Source organism: Sycon ciliatum, chromosome 12 (assembly GCF_964019385.1).
Source record: "Sycon ciliatum chromosome 12, ocSycCili1.1, whole genome shotgun sequence".
In the NCBI taxonomy this organism is placed as follows: domain Eukaryota; kingdom Metazoa; phylum Porifera; class Calcarea; order Leucosolenida; family Sycettidae; genus Sycon; species Sycon ciliatum.
Window position 1 is genome coordinate 5508762 of NC_088654.1, and position 15035 is coordinate 5523796.

The 15035-nt window shown below is 47.8% G+C and overlaps 1 protein-coding gene across 1 annotated transcript in view; it reads left to right on the plus strand.

Moving 5' to 3' along the window:
- The window catches only part of LOC135827888 (sushi, von Willebrand factor type A, EGF and pentraxin domain-containing protein 1-like), a 132213-nt gene that overhangs the window by 77312 nt on the left and 39866 nt on the right, over positions 1–15035 (plus strand). The window contains exons 11-18 of the mRNA XM_065340324.1: positions 276–443; positions 892–1059; positions 3368–3637; positions 4772–4939; positions 5891–6058; positions 7816–8097; positions 10464–10520; positions 13614–13886. Of these exons, the coding sequence (XP_065196396.1) occupies positions 276–443; positions 892–1059; positions 3368–3637; positions 4772–4939; positions 5891–6058; positions 7816–8097; positions 10464–10520; positions 13614–13886 (1554 nt within the window). The remainder of the gene's footprint in view (positions 1–275; positions 444–891; positions 1060–3367; positions 3638–4771; positions 4940–5890; positions 6059–7815; positions 8098–10463; positions 10521–13613; positions 13887–15035) is intronic.

Here is a 15035-nt window from a genome sequence, read left to right on the forward strand (position 1 = left end):
GTGGAAACAGCACCGCGCCAATATGTACAACTCTTGAGTCCTGCTGAAAACTCCTTTTCTGTCAGATTTAGGTGAAGTTTTTCAGGATTGAGGCAGATGAGCAAATATTTTCGTGTCCTAGAGAGCTTCAATAGGACCATTTTGTACTCGTTTCAGAGCTAATCATTGCTGCACAGAGAAGGGTTAGAATCGATAAGTGCTTGGTCTCCAAACTTGAACTTCATCTGGTTCCTTGATCGGCCTTCAATGAATTGTTCTCTCCATTCTGTGCACAGACACGAAATGTCAGGTACCTGACATTCTAAACGGCTCCAATGACAAGGCAGTGATAGTTGTTTCATTCACTGTGACCTACTCATGTATTCCCGGTCTGAAGGTTATCGGCGATGCCACCCCACGCTGCATCGGCAATGGAACGCTTTCTTCGGTACCTCGCTGCGCACGTAAGTGTGAATTGCAACAGAGCTCCATCTCCCTCCCCTCCCCCCCCTCTCTCTCTCTCCCTTTCTCTCTCTCTCTCTCTCTCTCTCTCTCTTTCTCTCTCTCTCTCTCTCTCTCTCTCTCTCTCTCTCTCTCTCTCTCTCTTTCTCTCTCTCCCCAAATTCGTACTGTTTCTCTTCTGTATGTCGCCCGGCTGGAATTCGTTGCCATTTTCTAGTGTCCAAGATGGCAACTTGCAGCTGCTTCGTACTGTGGATGTTCTGCTATCCTTTTATTTGTATGTTGCTTCACCATATGTTCAAGCATTGCCATGTTATGAAAAGTTAAATAATATTATATGTATACCATTATCAACAGGAAGGGAAATAATGCAAGGTCCTCCTCCAAATGCAAAAGTCAACCGTGCTATTGTCCTGTTTTTTTTTCTTTCTCTTTTGACCTCATTTCCAGCCTTTAACTGCAGTTTACCAGAAATTATAAATGGCACGGGTAATGCTTCACTCTTGGAATACGGCCAGGCTGCCCAGTATTCTTGCAACAGCGGATACTTTCTGCTTGGCTCTTCAATAGTTACATGCAATGGCGATGGCACCAATAGCCCAATTCCCTCGTGTCATTGTGAGTATGATGTGTGTGCATGCTAATTATATTCATAACGCCTTGATTCAAATTCTAGCATCCTCCGCTGGGTTTCAGAGACATTTCCCCTTCTAAATGTCACATTCCTGTTGTTATTGCATCACGGGTCAAGTGCGTGGTTCAGGAGCGTGTGTTAAGGTTCAGCAGCGTGTGCCATGGTTCAGCAGCATGTGCCATGGTTCAGCAGCATGTGCCATGGTTCAGCAGTGTGTGCCATGGTTCAGCAGCGTTTGCCATGGTTCAGCAGCGTGTGCCATGGTTCAGCAGCGTGTGCCATGGTTCAGCAGCGTGTGCCATGGTTCAGCAGCGTGTGCCATGGTTCAGCAGCGTGTGCCATGGTTCAGCAGCGTGTGCCATGGTTCAGCAGTGTGTGCCATGGTTCAGCAGCGTGTGCCATGGTTCAGCAGCGTGTGCCATGGTTCAGCAGCGTGTGCCATGGTTCAGCAGCGTGTGCCATGGTTCAGCAGCGTGTGCCATGGTTCAGCAGCGTGTGCCATGGTTCAGCAGCGTGTGCCATGGTTCACCAGCGTGTGCCATGGTTCAGCAGCGTGTGCGATGGTTCAGCAGCGTGTGCCATGGTTCAGCAGCGTGTGCCATGGTTCAGCAGCGTGTGCCATGGTTCAGCAGCGTGTGCCATGGTTCAGCAGCGTGTGCCATGGTTCAGCAGGGTGTGCCATGGTTCAGCAGCGTGTGCCATGGTTCAGCAGCGTGTGCCATGGTTCAGCAGCGTGTGCCATGGTTCAGCAGCGTGTGCCATGGTTCAGCAGCGTGTGCCATGGTTCAGCAGCGTGTGCCATGGTTCAGCAGCGTGTGCCATGGTTCAGCAGCGTGCGCCATGGTTCAGCAGCGTGTGCCATGGTTCAGCAGCGTGTGCCATGGTTCAGCAGCGTGTGCCATGGTTCAGCAGCGTGTGCCATGGTTCAGCAGCGTGTGCCATGGTTCAGCAGCGTGTGCCATGGTCCAGCAGCGTGTGCCATGGTTCAGCAGCGTGTGCCATGGTTCAGCAGCGTGTGCCATGGCTCAGCAGCGTGTGCCATGGTTCAGCAGCGTGTGCCATGGTTCAGCAGCGTGTGCCATGGTTCAGCAGCGTGTGCCATGGTTCAGCAGCGTGTGCCATGGTTCAGCAGCGTGTGCCATGGTTCAGCAGCGTGTGCCATGGTTCAGCAGCGTGTGCCATGGTTCAGCAGCGTGTGCCATGGTTCAGCAGCGTGTGCCATGGTTCAGCAGCGTGTGCCATGGTTCAGCAGCGTGTGCCATGGTTCAGCAGCGTGTGCCATGGTCCAGCAGCGTGTGCCATGGTTCAGCAGCGTGTGCCATGGTTCAGCAGCGTGTGCCATGGTTCAGCAGCGTGTGCCATGGTTCAGCAGCGTGTGCCATGGTTCAGCAGCGTGTGCCATGGTTCAGTAGCGTGTGCCATGGTTCAGCAGCGTGTGCCATGGTTCAGCAGCGTGTACAACACCAGGCTGTCAGAACTCCCTCGTTGGTTGCATCGCGGGAAGTTGAGCTCCTGCGATGAGCGACGCACTTTCACGTTTTACACGGGCGGCTTGTGTTTTTTTAGTATGTTCACATACCCAATTCAAAAATAATGAAACAAAGGTATGTACTGAGAAGAGGAAAAACATGGCAACAACTGAGCAGGGGCTGCATGGAGACGCAGCAGTGAGGATGGGGCATTGATGGCTCTGCCTACCTGAGGTCTCGGCGTCACGGCTAAAAACACGGACCAAGACCAAAAGGCTAGAACTGTATGGGTCAGGGAGATGAAAGGGGTGAGACAAAGATGTATGAATGATCAGGGGTGGAAGACAGGAGCGCGTAAATGCCACCAGTGGATTTGATGCCAGTTGTCCGGCTCACGTATGGTTTGGGACTGTGCGTGTCCTGCAGGATTTTGCTGCGATGGACCATGCATTCATGATTCTGCATCGAAGACTCTTCGCTCGAGATGAAAAGGTTTCCGGTCCAAAAATTTATACTTTTGAGCAGATTCTCCGTGAAACCCTTTCATTTCCATACACTATAATGTATGCATTGACGTGAAACCACACTGGCCATGCAACACAAGGTTCCACTGCAGTTCCTTGGAGTTCTCCACCATCATAACAGCTTTCCACCCTTCCAGGCTACTCACTGCTGGGCCATTTTGGAAAGTGCACATAGCCAAGGAATAGATTTATGTCAAAAACCAAACTCAACCAGCGACTAATGCCTAAGTGTAGGTAGCAGTTATAATGTGTATGTTTATAATGTGTATGTTTGTCTGTTGCTTTGTACATGACTGCAGCTTCAGCACTAACCGACTATACTGTTTGCAATTCCTCAGTAACGATAATATCCTACAATAAGCTCAGTTATGGTTCAGCAAAAGCACTATGCTTGATGTATAATGGAACTATTCTACCGGATTCGTCGTTTGGCAAAGGATGTGCCAGTCAGTACACAAAGCAACAACAGATTGGATGGAGAGGGCTGGCAACTGCAGATAGCAAGGCATTTGACACCGCCAATGCAGCACATGACCTGAACAGCAAGCTGTACGCTATATGCGAGATACGTAAGTTAGCCATTGATCTGTGTAAAATACATTTCAGGGGCGGTATAAACGCCAATGTCAGTGTTAGGCTTCTATTCAAGTAAGGCTTCAATTCGAAGGACATGTCTCTATGTATGTAAATACTAAAAACAAGCTTATGTGCTGACAATGTAACATTCAGCATCAGGTTTCAATTCAAAACAGGCTTTTATACGAAACTAGTTTTTACACAAGACATTACAGTATTTGGAGTGGAGGCTAAAATTCCGAAGAGCATCGGCCGTCTTGAGAGACTGGCCTCCATTGTTGTTATTGAAACACTTCATCACTACAGAAGTGTTATTCTATTTGTAGAGCATGAGCACTTGTGATGTTGGAGTGGAAAATGAGTGTTCTAGTTTCATGGTCTAGATACTTTGGCAGTTTTCATTTGACCAGGGCTTTTGCTTTAAACCTCACGGATCAGCGCAGCTAGGATGTACCCAGATGACAAGTCCGCACGGCCCAATATAGCGGGTGGTCATCTAGCGAAGTGAACCAAGGAGGTGTGGGCTGACAGCTGAACATTATATCAACATCTCGTGTCGTATGCACTGGTGGCCGAAACAAGGTGGGTCTCATAGTGGTTCAAGCTGCTCCGCACGTCAGCCAAACCGGGGAATCATGCATTAGGAGAAATCTCTGCCAACTAGGGATATTTCGCATTTGCTACGAATCGAATGCAAAACGAAAATTTGATTCGGCTCGTAATCTTTTCGTTGAAAATAGATTCAGGTCTCGCAAGTCGTCATGCAAATGTGCATGGCTACTCCGAAAACGGCCGTACGGGTGTTTACACGCACACGTGCATGGATCATGGAATCAAGGGAAAAAGGTGTACCTGGTAAAACATGTGTACCTGGATCAATAAATGTGTACCTCACGGATTCGGAGCGCGCCACGAATGAAGAGGCTTCCATTCATGAAAACGAGCTCTCCGTAGAGACTCTGACGAATCCTCGAACCCAGGTGACGAATCAGCATTCGTTTCGTATCCAACCGCGTGGTACGAAAGGGCACTACTATTACTACACCTTGCACTAGATTTTGGAATTTTCCCTTTGTCTTTCGGCTGTCTGCAAAAAAATCGGTTCGTTTTCCTCGTTCTGCACCCAGATGTGAAATGCAATGTACCTGCTATTGCCAATGGGCAGGCTAACCTAAGTGTAGTGGCTGTCACACAGTCTGTGACCTACTCCTGCCCAATCAGTCTGGTCCTCGATGGTGATATGAACCCAACGTGCCAGGGCAATGGAAACCTAACATCAGTTCCTAGCTGTATAAGTAAGTCATGTTACTATTGATCTTTTGATCCTTTGAGGTCCTCTCAGTACTTTCAAATTGTATCATGACAATATTCTTTCAACCCTGTTACTGGAGAAATTGCAAAAACAATAGTCGTTGGTACCCTGGCGGAGGGATGGTACCCTGAGGGAGGAGTGGTACCATGGGGAGGGCTGGTACCCTGGCAGAGGGGTAGTACCCCTGGCGGAGGGTTGGTACCCTGGGGAGGGGTGGTGCCCGGGAGGGTTTGTGCCCGGGGAGGATTGGTACCCTGGGGAGGGACGGTACCCTGGCAGAGGGGTGGTACCCTGGCAGAGGTGTGGTACCCTGGGGAGGGGTGGTACCATGGCGGAGTGGTGGTACCCGGGGGTGGGGGTAACCTGGGGAGGGGTGGTACCATGGCCGAGGGGTGGTACCCTGGGGTGGGGTGGTACCCTGGGGAGGGGTGGTACCCTGGGGAGGGGTGGTACCCTGGGGAGGGGTGGTACCCTGGCGGAGTGGTGGTACCCGGGGGTGGGGTGGTACCCTGGGGAGGGGTGGTACCCGGAGTAGGGGTGGTACCCTGGCCCCGCGGTACTATACTGTTTTTGCGGAGACAGAAATGAAATCAACCCAATAAATAAAGCAGTTGCTCATTCAATACCCACACCATCCACACAAGTCAAGTATTCTTTTGAAGAAATGGCAATGAAAACGTTGAAGGATGCCTAACCTGCGTGAATGGTGAGTGTATGGAATGCATAACTTGCTCTATTTATTGCTTTGATTTCACCATGCCCTAATTATAACATTTCCTTTGTAGTCCAGCTCTCCTTGTGATGACGATTTACGATGATTGTCACATGAGAAGGACGTAAGATTTTATTCCTATCCACAGTGGTTTTCTTGGGTCCTCGCAGTTTTAAATCAAATCTGTCCTCTTCTTTCTTTGTCTCTCAACCTCCTGTCCAGAGTTCGTCTGCACACCACCAGTAGTATCATTTGCTACTTCAAACGCTTCTTTCGTAGAATACCTTGAAGCGGCGAAATATTCATGTCAAAGTGGTTATTTTTTGCTAGGCAACCCTATCGTTACATGCGATGGCTACAAAAACATGAGTCCGAAACTGTCATGTCACCGTAAGTACTGATATAACAACTCCGACTGGCCATCACATTATCACTTTCATTATCACTGCTGAATGTAGAAAGGAAAAAGGCGCATGGATACGAGTTGAGAGTAACTGTCCACCATTGTAACTAGATTTTATTATACAGTCAGAAAGTGCAACAACTAGGAGGCAACAAATATTAGAACTCGTTTCGTGACTCATAACTCCGCTCTGCGACCTCGGATCGGAGAGCACAGCTGATTATGTTTGAATGCCGGTGGACTTTTTGTTTGTCCGATTTGGCCAATGGACAGCATTGTTACACTAGGTTGCTCTTTGAAAAGTATGCACGATGTACACATTTTCCCCAGAATAGTGCGAAAAACATTTTTTTGCACCTACACCCAGAATAGAGAGCGAAATCTTTTCCATAAACAGTACTGTAGTTAGGCCACGCTGTCATGACAACGCTGGGGGTGAAAATGCAAACTAATCCTTTCGGATGCATGCTACACGGAGCAATGCGTAATGGTTGTACACCAAAGCGGAAGAAAACCAAACCTTAGCCAAGATGGAGGACTTTGAAAACAGTGATATTCTGCCGGATGAATTTGGATGTGTGAACAGTCGAAACGGCATTCTAGGCCTCGTCTCCGTCATGTTTGTTTCATTTCCGCCCGTTCACAGAGATCTGAAAATCAAAAACAATTTGTTTTTGCAATGTTCGTCATGTGAGTAGTATTGCCGTGTGGCCTGTTTTCAATTATTACTTGAGTGTGATTTAGTGCTTCCACGACAACACTTGGTACATGACGAACTTTGACGGATCCTCTCCTCGCGCGTCTAAGTGGGATCCCGTGTAGACCCGCAAAACGATACAAACGGCAACCACCTGGCCTCGGGCCTCGGATCAGCTTTGATCGTGTAAACGCACAAAACGAAAAAGAAATGCGGGACTGAAAACAGAAAACTGGCCGAGCGTTGTCATGCAAACCCAGCTTTGAAAAGACTCGGATGCAGAGCCAAGGATTAGTTAATAGCAAAGGAAGGGACCACTAAACTACAAGTTATGCTGTTATGTCCACTCACCCCGCCAGATACTTCACAATCAGCTCATGTGATAACATTCCATGAAAACTGACGGATGGTACTTGTAAAAAAACTACAAATAACAACCAATCGGCTCAAGCATGTCTTGGATGTTCAATCCAACAACCTTCCAACTTGGAACGTTTCAAGTTATGGTAATAACATAGGATGCGGGAGAGAGTGCAACCAGGACCAGCACAAGCTCAGAGTCTCAGCTATGAAGGGCATAAGCGAATATATTGTCCAATGATCTTGCAAGAATTGTCATCACCATGCCTGATTGCCAGCAAGAACAAGTTTGTACAGGCATGTTTTTGTGTTATGTTATGTTACCTTTATTTTACTTCACCGTAGGTACAGGCATTGCTGCCTTCTTGCTGGAGATCATAAATGATGCCACAGCTCCTAGGCTATGAGGAAAAATAAAATCGCCTACCTGCCTTCGCAATGGATATACTTCCTTCTTCGTCTTTACTTAAATGAAGCACCCAAACCACGGCTGCCACTAGCCACCGTTTCTCCCGGTTTATTGCACCCACTCTGATTAATAACACATAGTACTGTCTCTCTCTCTTATTGGCTACGGCCACCGTGAGAATAAAGATAATAACAAATAAAAAATAAAAAAATAGCACTGTGTGTGTGTGCCGGTGCGATGATGATTCTGTATGATACTGTTTGTGTGCATGCCTTCAGCTTTTACACCAACCAATTACCGTTACTGTGGTTCAATGACTAAGCAGTCTATAGCAATGTACGACCCCATTCAAGTGGATTACCATTCAGCAGATCAACTATGCCGGCTGTACAACGGATCAATCATTTCCAATGAATCCGTCAATGCTGGATGCACAATGGGCCTGTCAAGTACGACTATACAAGGGTGGTCAGGTACTCCCACAGATACAGGCACAGCTAAGATTGTCAACGGGGTTGAGGTTCCGCTGAACCAGACGTTCCCGGTTTTATGCGAGATACGTAAGTCCAGCAGAAATTTGAACATCGGTTTTGTTTTAATGCTATGAATACAAAACAATGAAAAGTATGAATGCCGCAGACATCACCACGCAACATGACAATTTAAATTGTCATGTTGCGTGGTGATGTCTGCGGCATTCATACTTTTCATTGCTATTATTAAACTTTTATCTCCAAGTAGATTAGTTGAATACAAAACAACGAAACACTTTTGCCTGCTGATTGCGAGAGGATGAAGCTTGAAGTAGCAGCAACCAAGCCTTGATTGTCATTGTTGTTTTGTATTACGCTCTGCATCCGTGGTGTTGCGCACTGTCAGCACACTGGCTACATCCTCTGGTAATGCTATGAATAAATAATTTGCGCACTCATACTTTAAACATACAAGGCGAGGTGTGTAGGTCTCAAGGTTGTTTGTTTGTTTGCTTGTTTGTTTGTTTGTTTGTTTATTTTATTTTACTTCACCAAGTGAACAGGCATTTCTGCCTTCTCACCAGGTCCGGAGACCTAGTTCCGACAAAATGATGAAAAGTGAATGAAAATGTATGCATAAAATGATTAGAATCATGCAGAAGGTTATAATAATTATGAAAGCGGATAAAAATGATTGAATCACGAGACATAGAGCATGAATTTATGGAGTATGGACACAGAGCAGGCTAAAACATTTATGAAAAAAGGATGTGTAAGGTGATTAATGACGAAAAATCAAGCTTGGGTCGTGTTTGGATCGTAGATATAATAATTATGACAGAGAGAACACACGAAGAAATTGAGGAAATGAGTGAGAGGGAGAGGGAGAGGGAGAGAGAGAGAGAGTGAGAGAGAGAGAGAGAGAGAGAGAGAGAGAGAAAGAGAGAGAGAGGGGAGAGGAGAGAGAGCGAGAGAGCGAGAGAGAGAGAGAGAGAGAGAGAGAGAGAGAGAGAGAGAGAGAGAGAGAGAGAGAGAGAGAGAGAGAGAGAGAGAGAGAGAGAGAGAGAGAGAGAGAGAGAGAGAGAGGGAGAGGGAGAGAGAGAGAGAGAGAGAGAGAGAGAGAGAGAGAGAGAGAGAGAGAGAGAGAGAGAGAGAGAGAGAGAGAGAGAGAGAGAGAGAGAGAGAGAGAGAGAAGGGAGAGTGTGGGAGAGAGGAGGGGAGGGAGTGTGTGAGAGAGAGGGGGGGAGGGGGAGAGAGAGAGAGAGAGAGAGAGGGAGAGAGAGAGATCGAGAAAGAAATCGATCAGTATGTGAGAGTAGCTGATCGAGTTATTGTTCCGCTGCAATCGCCTCTAGATCTAGTACACGTGTGAGAGCGTTGAAAGTCCGGAAAGTCCGGAAAGTCCGGTTTGCAAGAACATTTTCTTGTGACGATCAACAGTTGGAAAATACATATAATTATGTATTAATTTTATACCTACCTTCAAGGGGAAGTTAAGGCTAAAATCAAAATTTCACCAGTTGTAGTCTTCGGGGTGCTGAGTCGAATGGTCTTGGTCCGAGGAAGATGAGACGCTCCCTTCCTGCTTTAATCCCAAACGAACTCGCGCACTTCCACCGAAACTGGGTGACTTTGCCCTATTAGATGGGGGTTTGTATGCAAAATGTCCCTAAAGGTGCCATTTCGTTCTTATGAATGCCCGGATGACCGCGATTGGCACATATGTTGTAGTCTTTAGGGCGCTGAGTCGACTGGTTTTGGTCCGAGAAAGCTGTGATGCAGCGTTCCTCCTTTATTCCCAATCGAACACGGTTGCACAAGCGGTCACGTGCTCCTTGGTGCCCAAATCACCTGGTCACCATGCCAGCAGGCGACAACTTTCACACCAAGGTTCAACTCGAGTTCAACTCGAGTGACAGGACTGCACCCAAAAAGGTCAAACAGGCTAGTAAGTTGTACCCTGCAGGCACGGTGACCAAGTGACTGGTGTACGCAGGAGCACGTGGCCTCTTGTTCAACCATGTTCGAATGGGAATAAAGGAGGAACGCTGCATCGTAGCCTTTTCGGACCAAAACCAGTCGACTCAGCGTCCAAAAGACTACAATATATGGGCCAATCGCGGTCATCCGTGCTTTTATAAGAACAAAATGGCGCTTTACTTGCCAGTGCATGTACACAGCTTACACAGTCACACAAAACCACCGAAATCCTAAAACAGAACGTCTAAATCATGCAAACCTGGCTGATTTCCGGATTGTGAAACACGAAAATTTGAGCTGTTTGCAAGTCGCAGCTTGGCTGACCTCATCAGGGTGACGTAGTGCACGAACTGCGCAGTTTCGGATCTGATATGCACGGTTGCACACTTTGGTTTATGTACTCTTGACCACATGCGTAGCTAATGGTCTCTTGTACCCACACACTGTGGATATGCTGTACCCTTTTTGTCTAGCCTGTGTCTCTTGGCGAGAAGCATCGACAGCCGGTTCAGTACAGTGCCGATATCATGGTAAGTTACATGTTTCTACTCATGTTGGCGCACGAAGGCCTAATTTAATAGGATTGAAAAGATGAATTCTTTATAATTCTTTGTAATTATACCCCCCCCCCCCCCATAAGAAACCCAATAATTTGCACTCGTGAAGGAGATTGAGTATGTAGAAAGGGTCAATATGATATTTGCGCGTCTGGGAAGTTTGAAGGACTTCCCCAAAACAAGCGCATGGAGAACGCTTTCCGGAAACACAGTGTGGCACTCTGTTTGCTTTCACATGTCCTACCCTAACTTTAGTGTCCCAATATGCTTCTTCCCTGGGTATAAGTTTGTAGCCAGATAATGTACAGATTAGGTATTTTGCGAGGATTGCCTTAGCTTTGCTGTGTGCTTGAAACACAGGATAGTTACAACAATGACGTAGCCGGTTGTTCTGTTCTCTTCTGCCTCTGTGTTCACCTTTGAAATTAATATATATATTCCAATTTCAAATTTGGACTTCACGGAGAATTTCAAAAGTACTAGGAAATTAGAGGCACATTCTAGCTAACTGTAATACCAAGAATGCAGACATCACTTAACACCATACCTCCGCATGAATTTTGTAGTAGAATAGCTGTCTAACAAAATTGCAATTCTCCAATTCGACTTGTCTTCTCATATGAAGACGGTGGATGAGCACGGTGTGGCGTTCAATCGCCGCAACTTGTGCAATGTGATGTCCCTCCTTAGAACCTCAGTACAGCGTGGCGTACCCGACTTGGAATGTGATGGGAACACCATTAGCTCTGACCTCGACAAGGCTACAGCCTTCAACAACTTCTTCGTTGAGCAGAGCAGGCAGTCACTCCATGGGTGCACCGGCCCTCCTCCTCCCATCCACACGCCGAGGGTTACTGACAGGACACTCCAGGATGTCACCGCCACTGAAGTGGAGGTACTCGAGCTCCTTCGTCACATTGACACCAACAAAAGTGCGGGCCCGGACGGAATCCCGTCTATTCTTCTGAAGCCCACTGCCGACCGCATCGCCCCTTCCTTAACAATAATCACTCCTTCACCCATGGACAAGTCCCGAGAGACTGGCAAGATGCCATGGTGTCTCCAATCTTCAAGAAGGGCAGTCGAGCCTGTCCCACAAACTATTGTCCTATCTCCCTCCTACCCGTCGTATCAAAACTGCAAGAAAGAATCGCCTGTCCGATACGTAAGAATATTCGTCCGAAGACGATCGACCCACGACCATAGAAGACTGTATTAGAATATAATTTATTACTACGACATTGTCACAATGTGGTGACAGGAAACACAACAACTGGACTATCCAGTCAAAAGGAAAAGAACCACGCCAAAACCGTTTTGCTGCACTCACAAAATAAAAGGGATAAAAGACGCGCAAATATGAATGCTCGAAAAGACGCAAACAATCACAATCCGGAGTGGAATAATTACAACTCGTCATATATATCTGACATCGCCCACAAAGCTCTCTACAGGCAAATCCAACCCCATCTCCCTCCAGAACAGTCAGGCTTCAGGAAGATCGACAGCACAGAGTACCAAATAAGCCGCCTGCTGCACGAACTTGCTGCGGACCTTGAGGTCAAGAAGTCAGTCCACGTCTGCTTCTTTGACCTCTCTAAGGCCTTCGACCGCGTGTGGCACCGTGGCCTCTTGCACAAGCTTGAACACCATGGCGTAAGGGGTGCAGCACTCAGCTGGTTTGAGAGCTACCTCCTGGGCCGGAGACAGCAGGTCCGAATCGGAAGCACATCCTCCGACTGGCTTGACATCCCTGCAGGAGTACCTCAGGGATCGGTACTCGGCCCGCTGCTATTCCTCGTATACATGATGGACCTACCAGCAGCTTGCAACTCCCAAGCCACACGAAGCAGCCTCTTCGCTGACGACACCGCATTAATCGCTAGCGACCACTCAGCAGCGGCAGCAGAACGAGCGCTCCAGTCCAGTGTGACTAAAGCCGCTACGTGGCTCGACACCTGGCACCTGACCGTCAACGAAATGAAGACGGTCGTGATGACACTGTGCGATGCTTTCCCCCAGACAATAACGTTGAAAGGCAAAACACTGAACAGAGTCCAGAGCCAGCGACACCTGGGTATCATCGTTCAGGCCAACCTGAAGTGGAATGCCCACATCCAGCACATCGAGAGCAAAGTTGCGCGCACTCTCCACCTCTTGAGACGGATTCGTGGACGTCTTTCACCCACCGCCCTTTCAGCACTGTACACCATGTATATGCGCCCCGTTATCGAATATGGTTCTCGGGCTATGTCAGCTATGAATGTTCAGCAACAAGATGCCCTCGAACGTCTCCAACGGCGGTCAGCAAAACTCTGCCTCCGACTCCCCCTCTTCAGTCCTTGCCACCACAGTTCGTTACTCCACCACATCACTTTGCCAACCCTCTCATCCCGCAGGAAGCTCAAGCAGCTACTCTTTGCACACACCATCGTTGTCAAACGATCCCCGCCACACATCCAGCTTGAGACCTCAGGCTACATCACCGAGCCACTAAGCTGAGAATTGAGGCGTCATCGAGTCTTTACCCTCCCCACCACCCACTCCACCCGCGATCAACGTTCGCCCTTGTACTCCGCATGCACTCAGTACAACCACCTGCCACCACACTGTTACTCACTCCGAGAAATAAATGCATTCAGAAGAGAAGTTACCCCGATCACAGTATCATCAATTTGCACATGATCCAACCCCCGCTGTAGCCCAGCCTAGGTATAGTATTTTAATCAAGGTATATCGCCTACCTGCCTTTGCAATGGATATACTTCCCTCCTCGTCTGAACTTAAATGAAGCACCCAAACCACGGCTGCCACTAGCCACTGTTTCTCCCGGTTTATTGCACCCACTCTGATTGATAACACATAGTACTGTCTCTCTCTCTCTTATTGGCTACGGCCACCGTGAGAATAAAGACAATAATAATAATAATAATAATAATATGTACAGTAACCGAATTCAGGTTCTATACTTCATGCAGCCAGTGTTGCTTTGGTTACTTGGTTTCAAGGTGTGTTACCATGGTGCTGATTGTGCACTGTGTGCGTGTGTTATGTGCTTAATCTCAGAACTGACTGGAGCTAGACCATGCACCGCATCTAAAAGCATTGCAAGAATCAGCATTGTTGGTCTCCAACTCGACTACAACACATCGGTCGCCATGTGCTCGTTCTATAAAGGAAAAGTGCTCTCGCAGTCATCGTTCCAAGCTGGATGCGCCACTGGACTGGCAACTCAGGAGTATGTAGCGTGGAGTGGACAGTACTTAAACGGGCAGGTTATGACTACCGAAGGTGTGCTGCGGCTCTTCACTGACAAGTTTTACGTTATTTGCGAAATAGGTAAGTCGGTCTGCATTAATCATTCGTTTTCAACATGTTGCAAGTTTATGACATGGTTTTAGTTAAGATCTTTGAAGGGTGGTAGTGGTGGTGTTCCTACGGATGCGGAGAACTCAACCTCCAGCCGAGTCTGGCGCGAACCGCAATATCTTTTTAACCCTTTACCGGCAGCCCCATACTTGAATGAGTGGTAAACGACGCATTAGACATGCATGCTAAAACCATACCTGGTATAACAGGAAGCATCAGCCTACGGGGATTTCCTGTGGCCCTCACACAGCCTAGGTTTGATCCTATCCGTAGCTGAAGAGATCTGCGCGTGTCCCATTTGATTTTATTGAGAACTACGCGATCGAAAACTTACGGAAATACACGGGCACCGACAGTGCCGTCTGCCTCCGTCAAAACGTCGTCAGGTGCATTTCCTCTTGCGCAGTGAGTTCCTTTCGTCCTCAGATGACTTCTCCGACGAGGACCTAGCAGACCTTCGCTCTGGGACCCACGACAGATAGATAAATACTTCGTTCCAGCCGCCGATGCAAGCGAATTACAATTTGCAGAGCGGAGCGCACGCCAAGTAAATTCTCACGCAAATATCGGAGCTCCGGCCGCTGTAGACGATGTCGTCATGATGTACCTGGAAGAATCTGATGGTGCTTATGGTGGGGAAGCCATGGAGAGTGATCCCCGTGTCGACAGTCTCCCAGAGACGGAATTTTAGGCCATCGACTTTCTACCTACCTGAGTGACGGCAGCGCAGTGCGACTTGCGCACGACCTTATGGAGCCATCGGACAGTGATTTGGGGGCAATGATGCTCTCAATTGCGAGTGAGGCACGGCCACTGAAGTCTGTGATGGCTATAGCGTTCGTTTCCGCTCCGAAGTCGACTTATTTTGGCAGTATCATATCAATGTCGGAATCTGACGATTTGCATTACCGTAAAGTCTTGTATAACAGCCGTGGCTTCTATGACTTTCTTGGTGAAATGTTGCAGGCTTCTATATGAGACAGGCTTCTATACAAGACAGGTATTTCTATGTATGTCAACACTAAAACCAGGCTTATGTGTGATTTGATGGGCCCAAAACTGCGGCTTCTATTATATATAGCTTCTATTCAAGTGCGGCTTTTTTTACAAGACTTTACG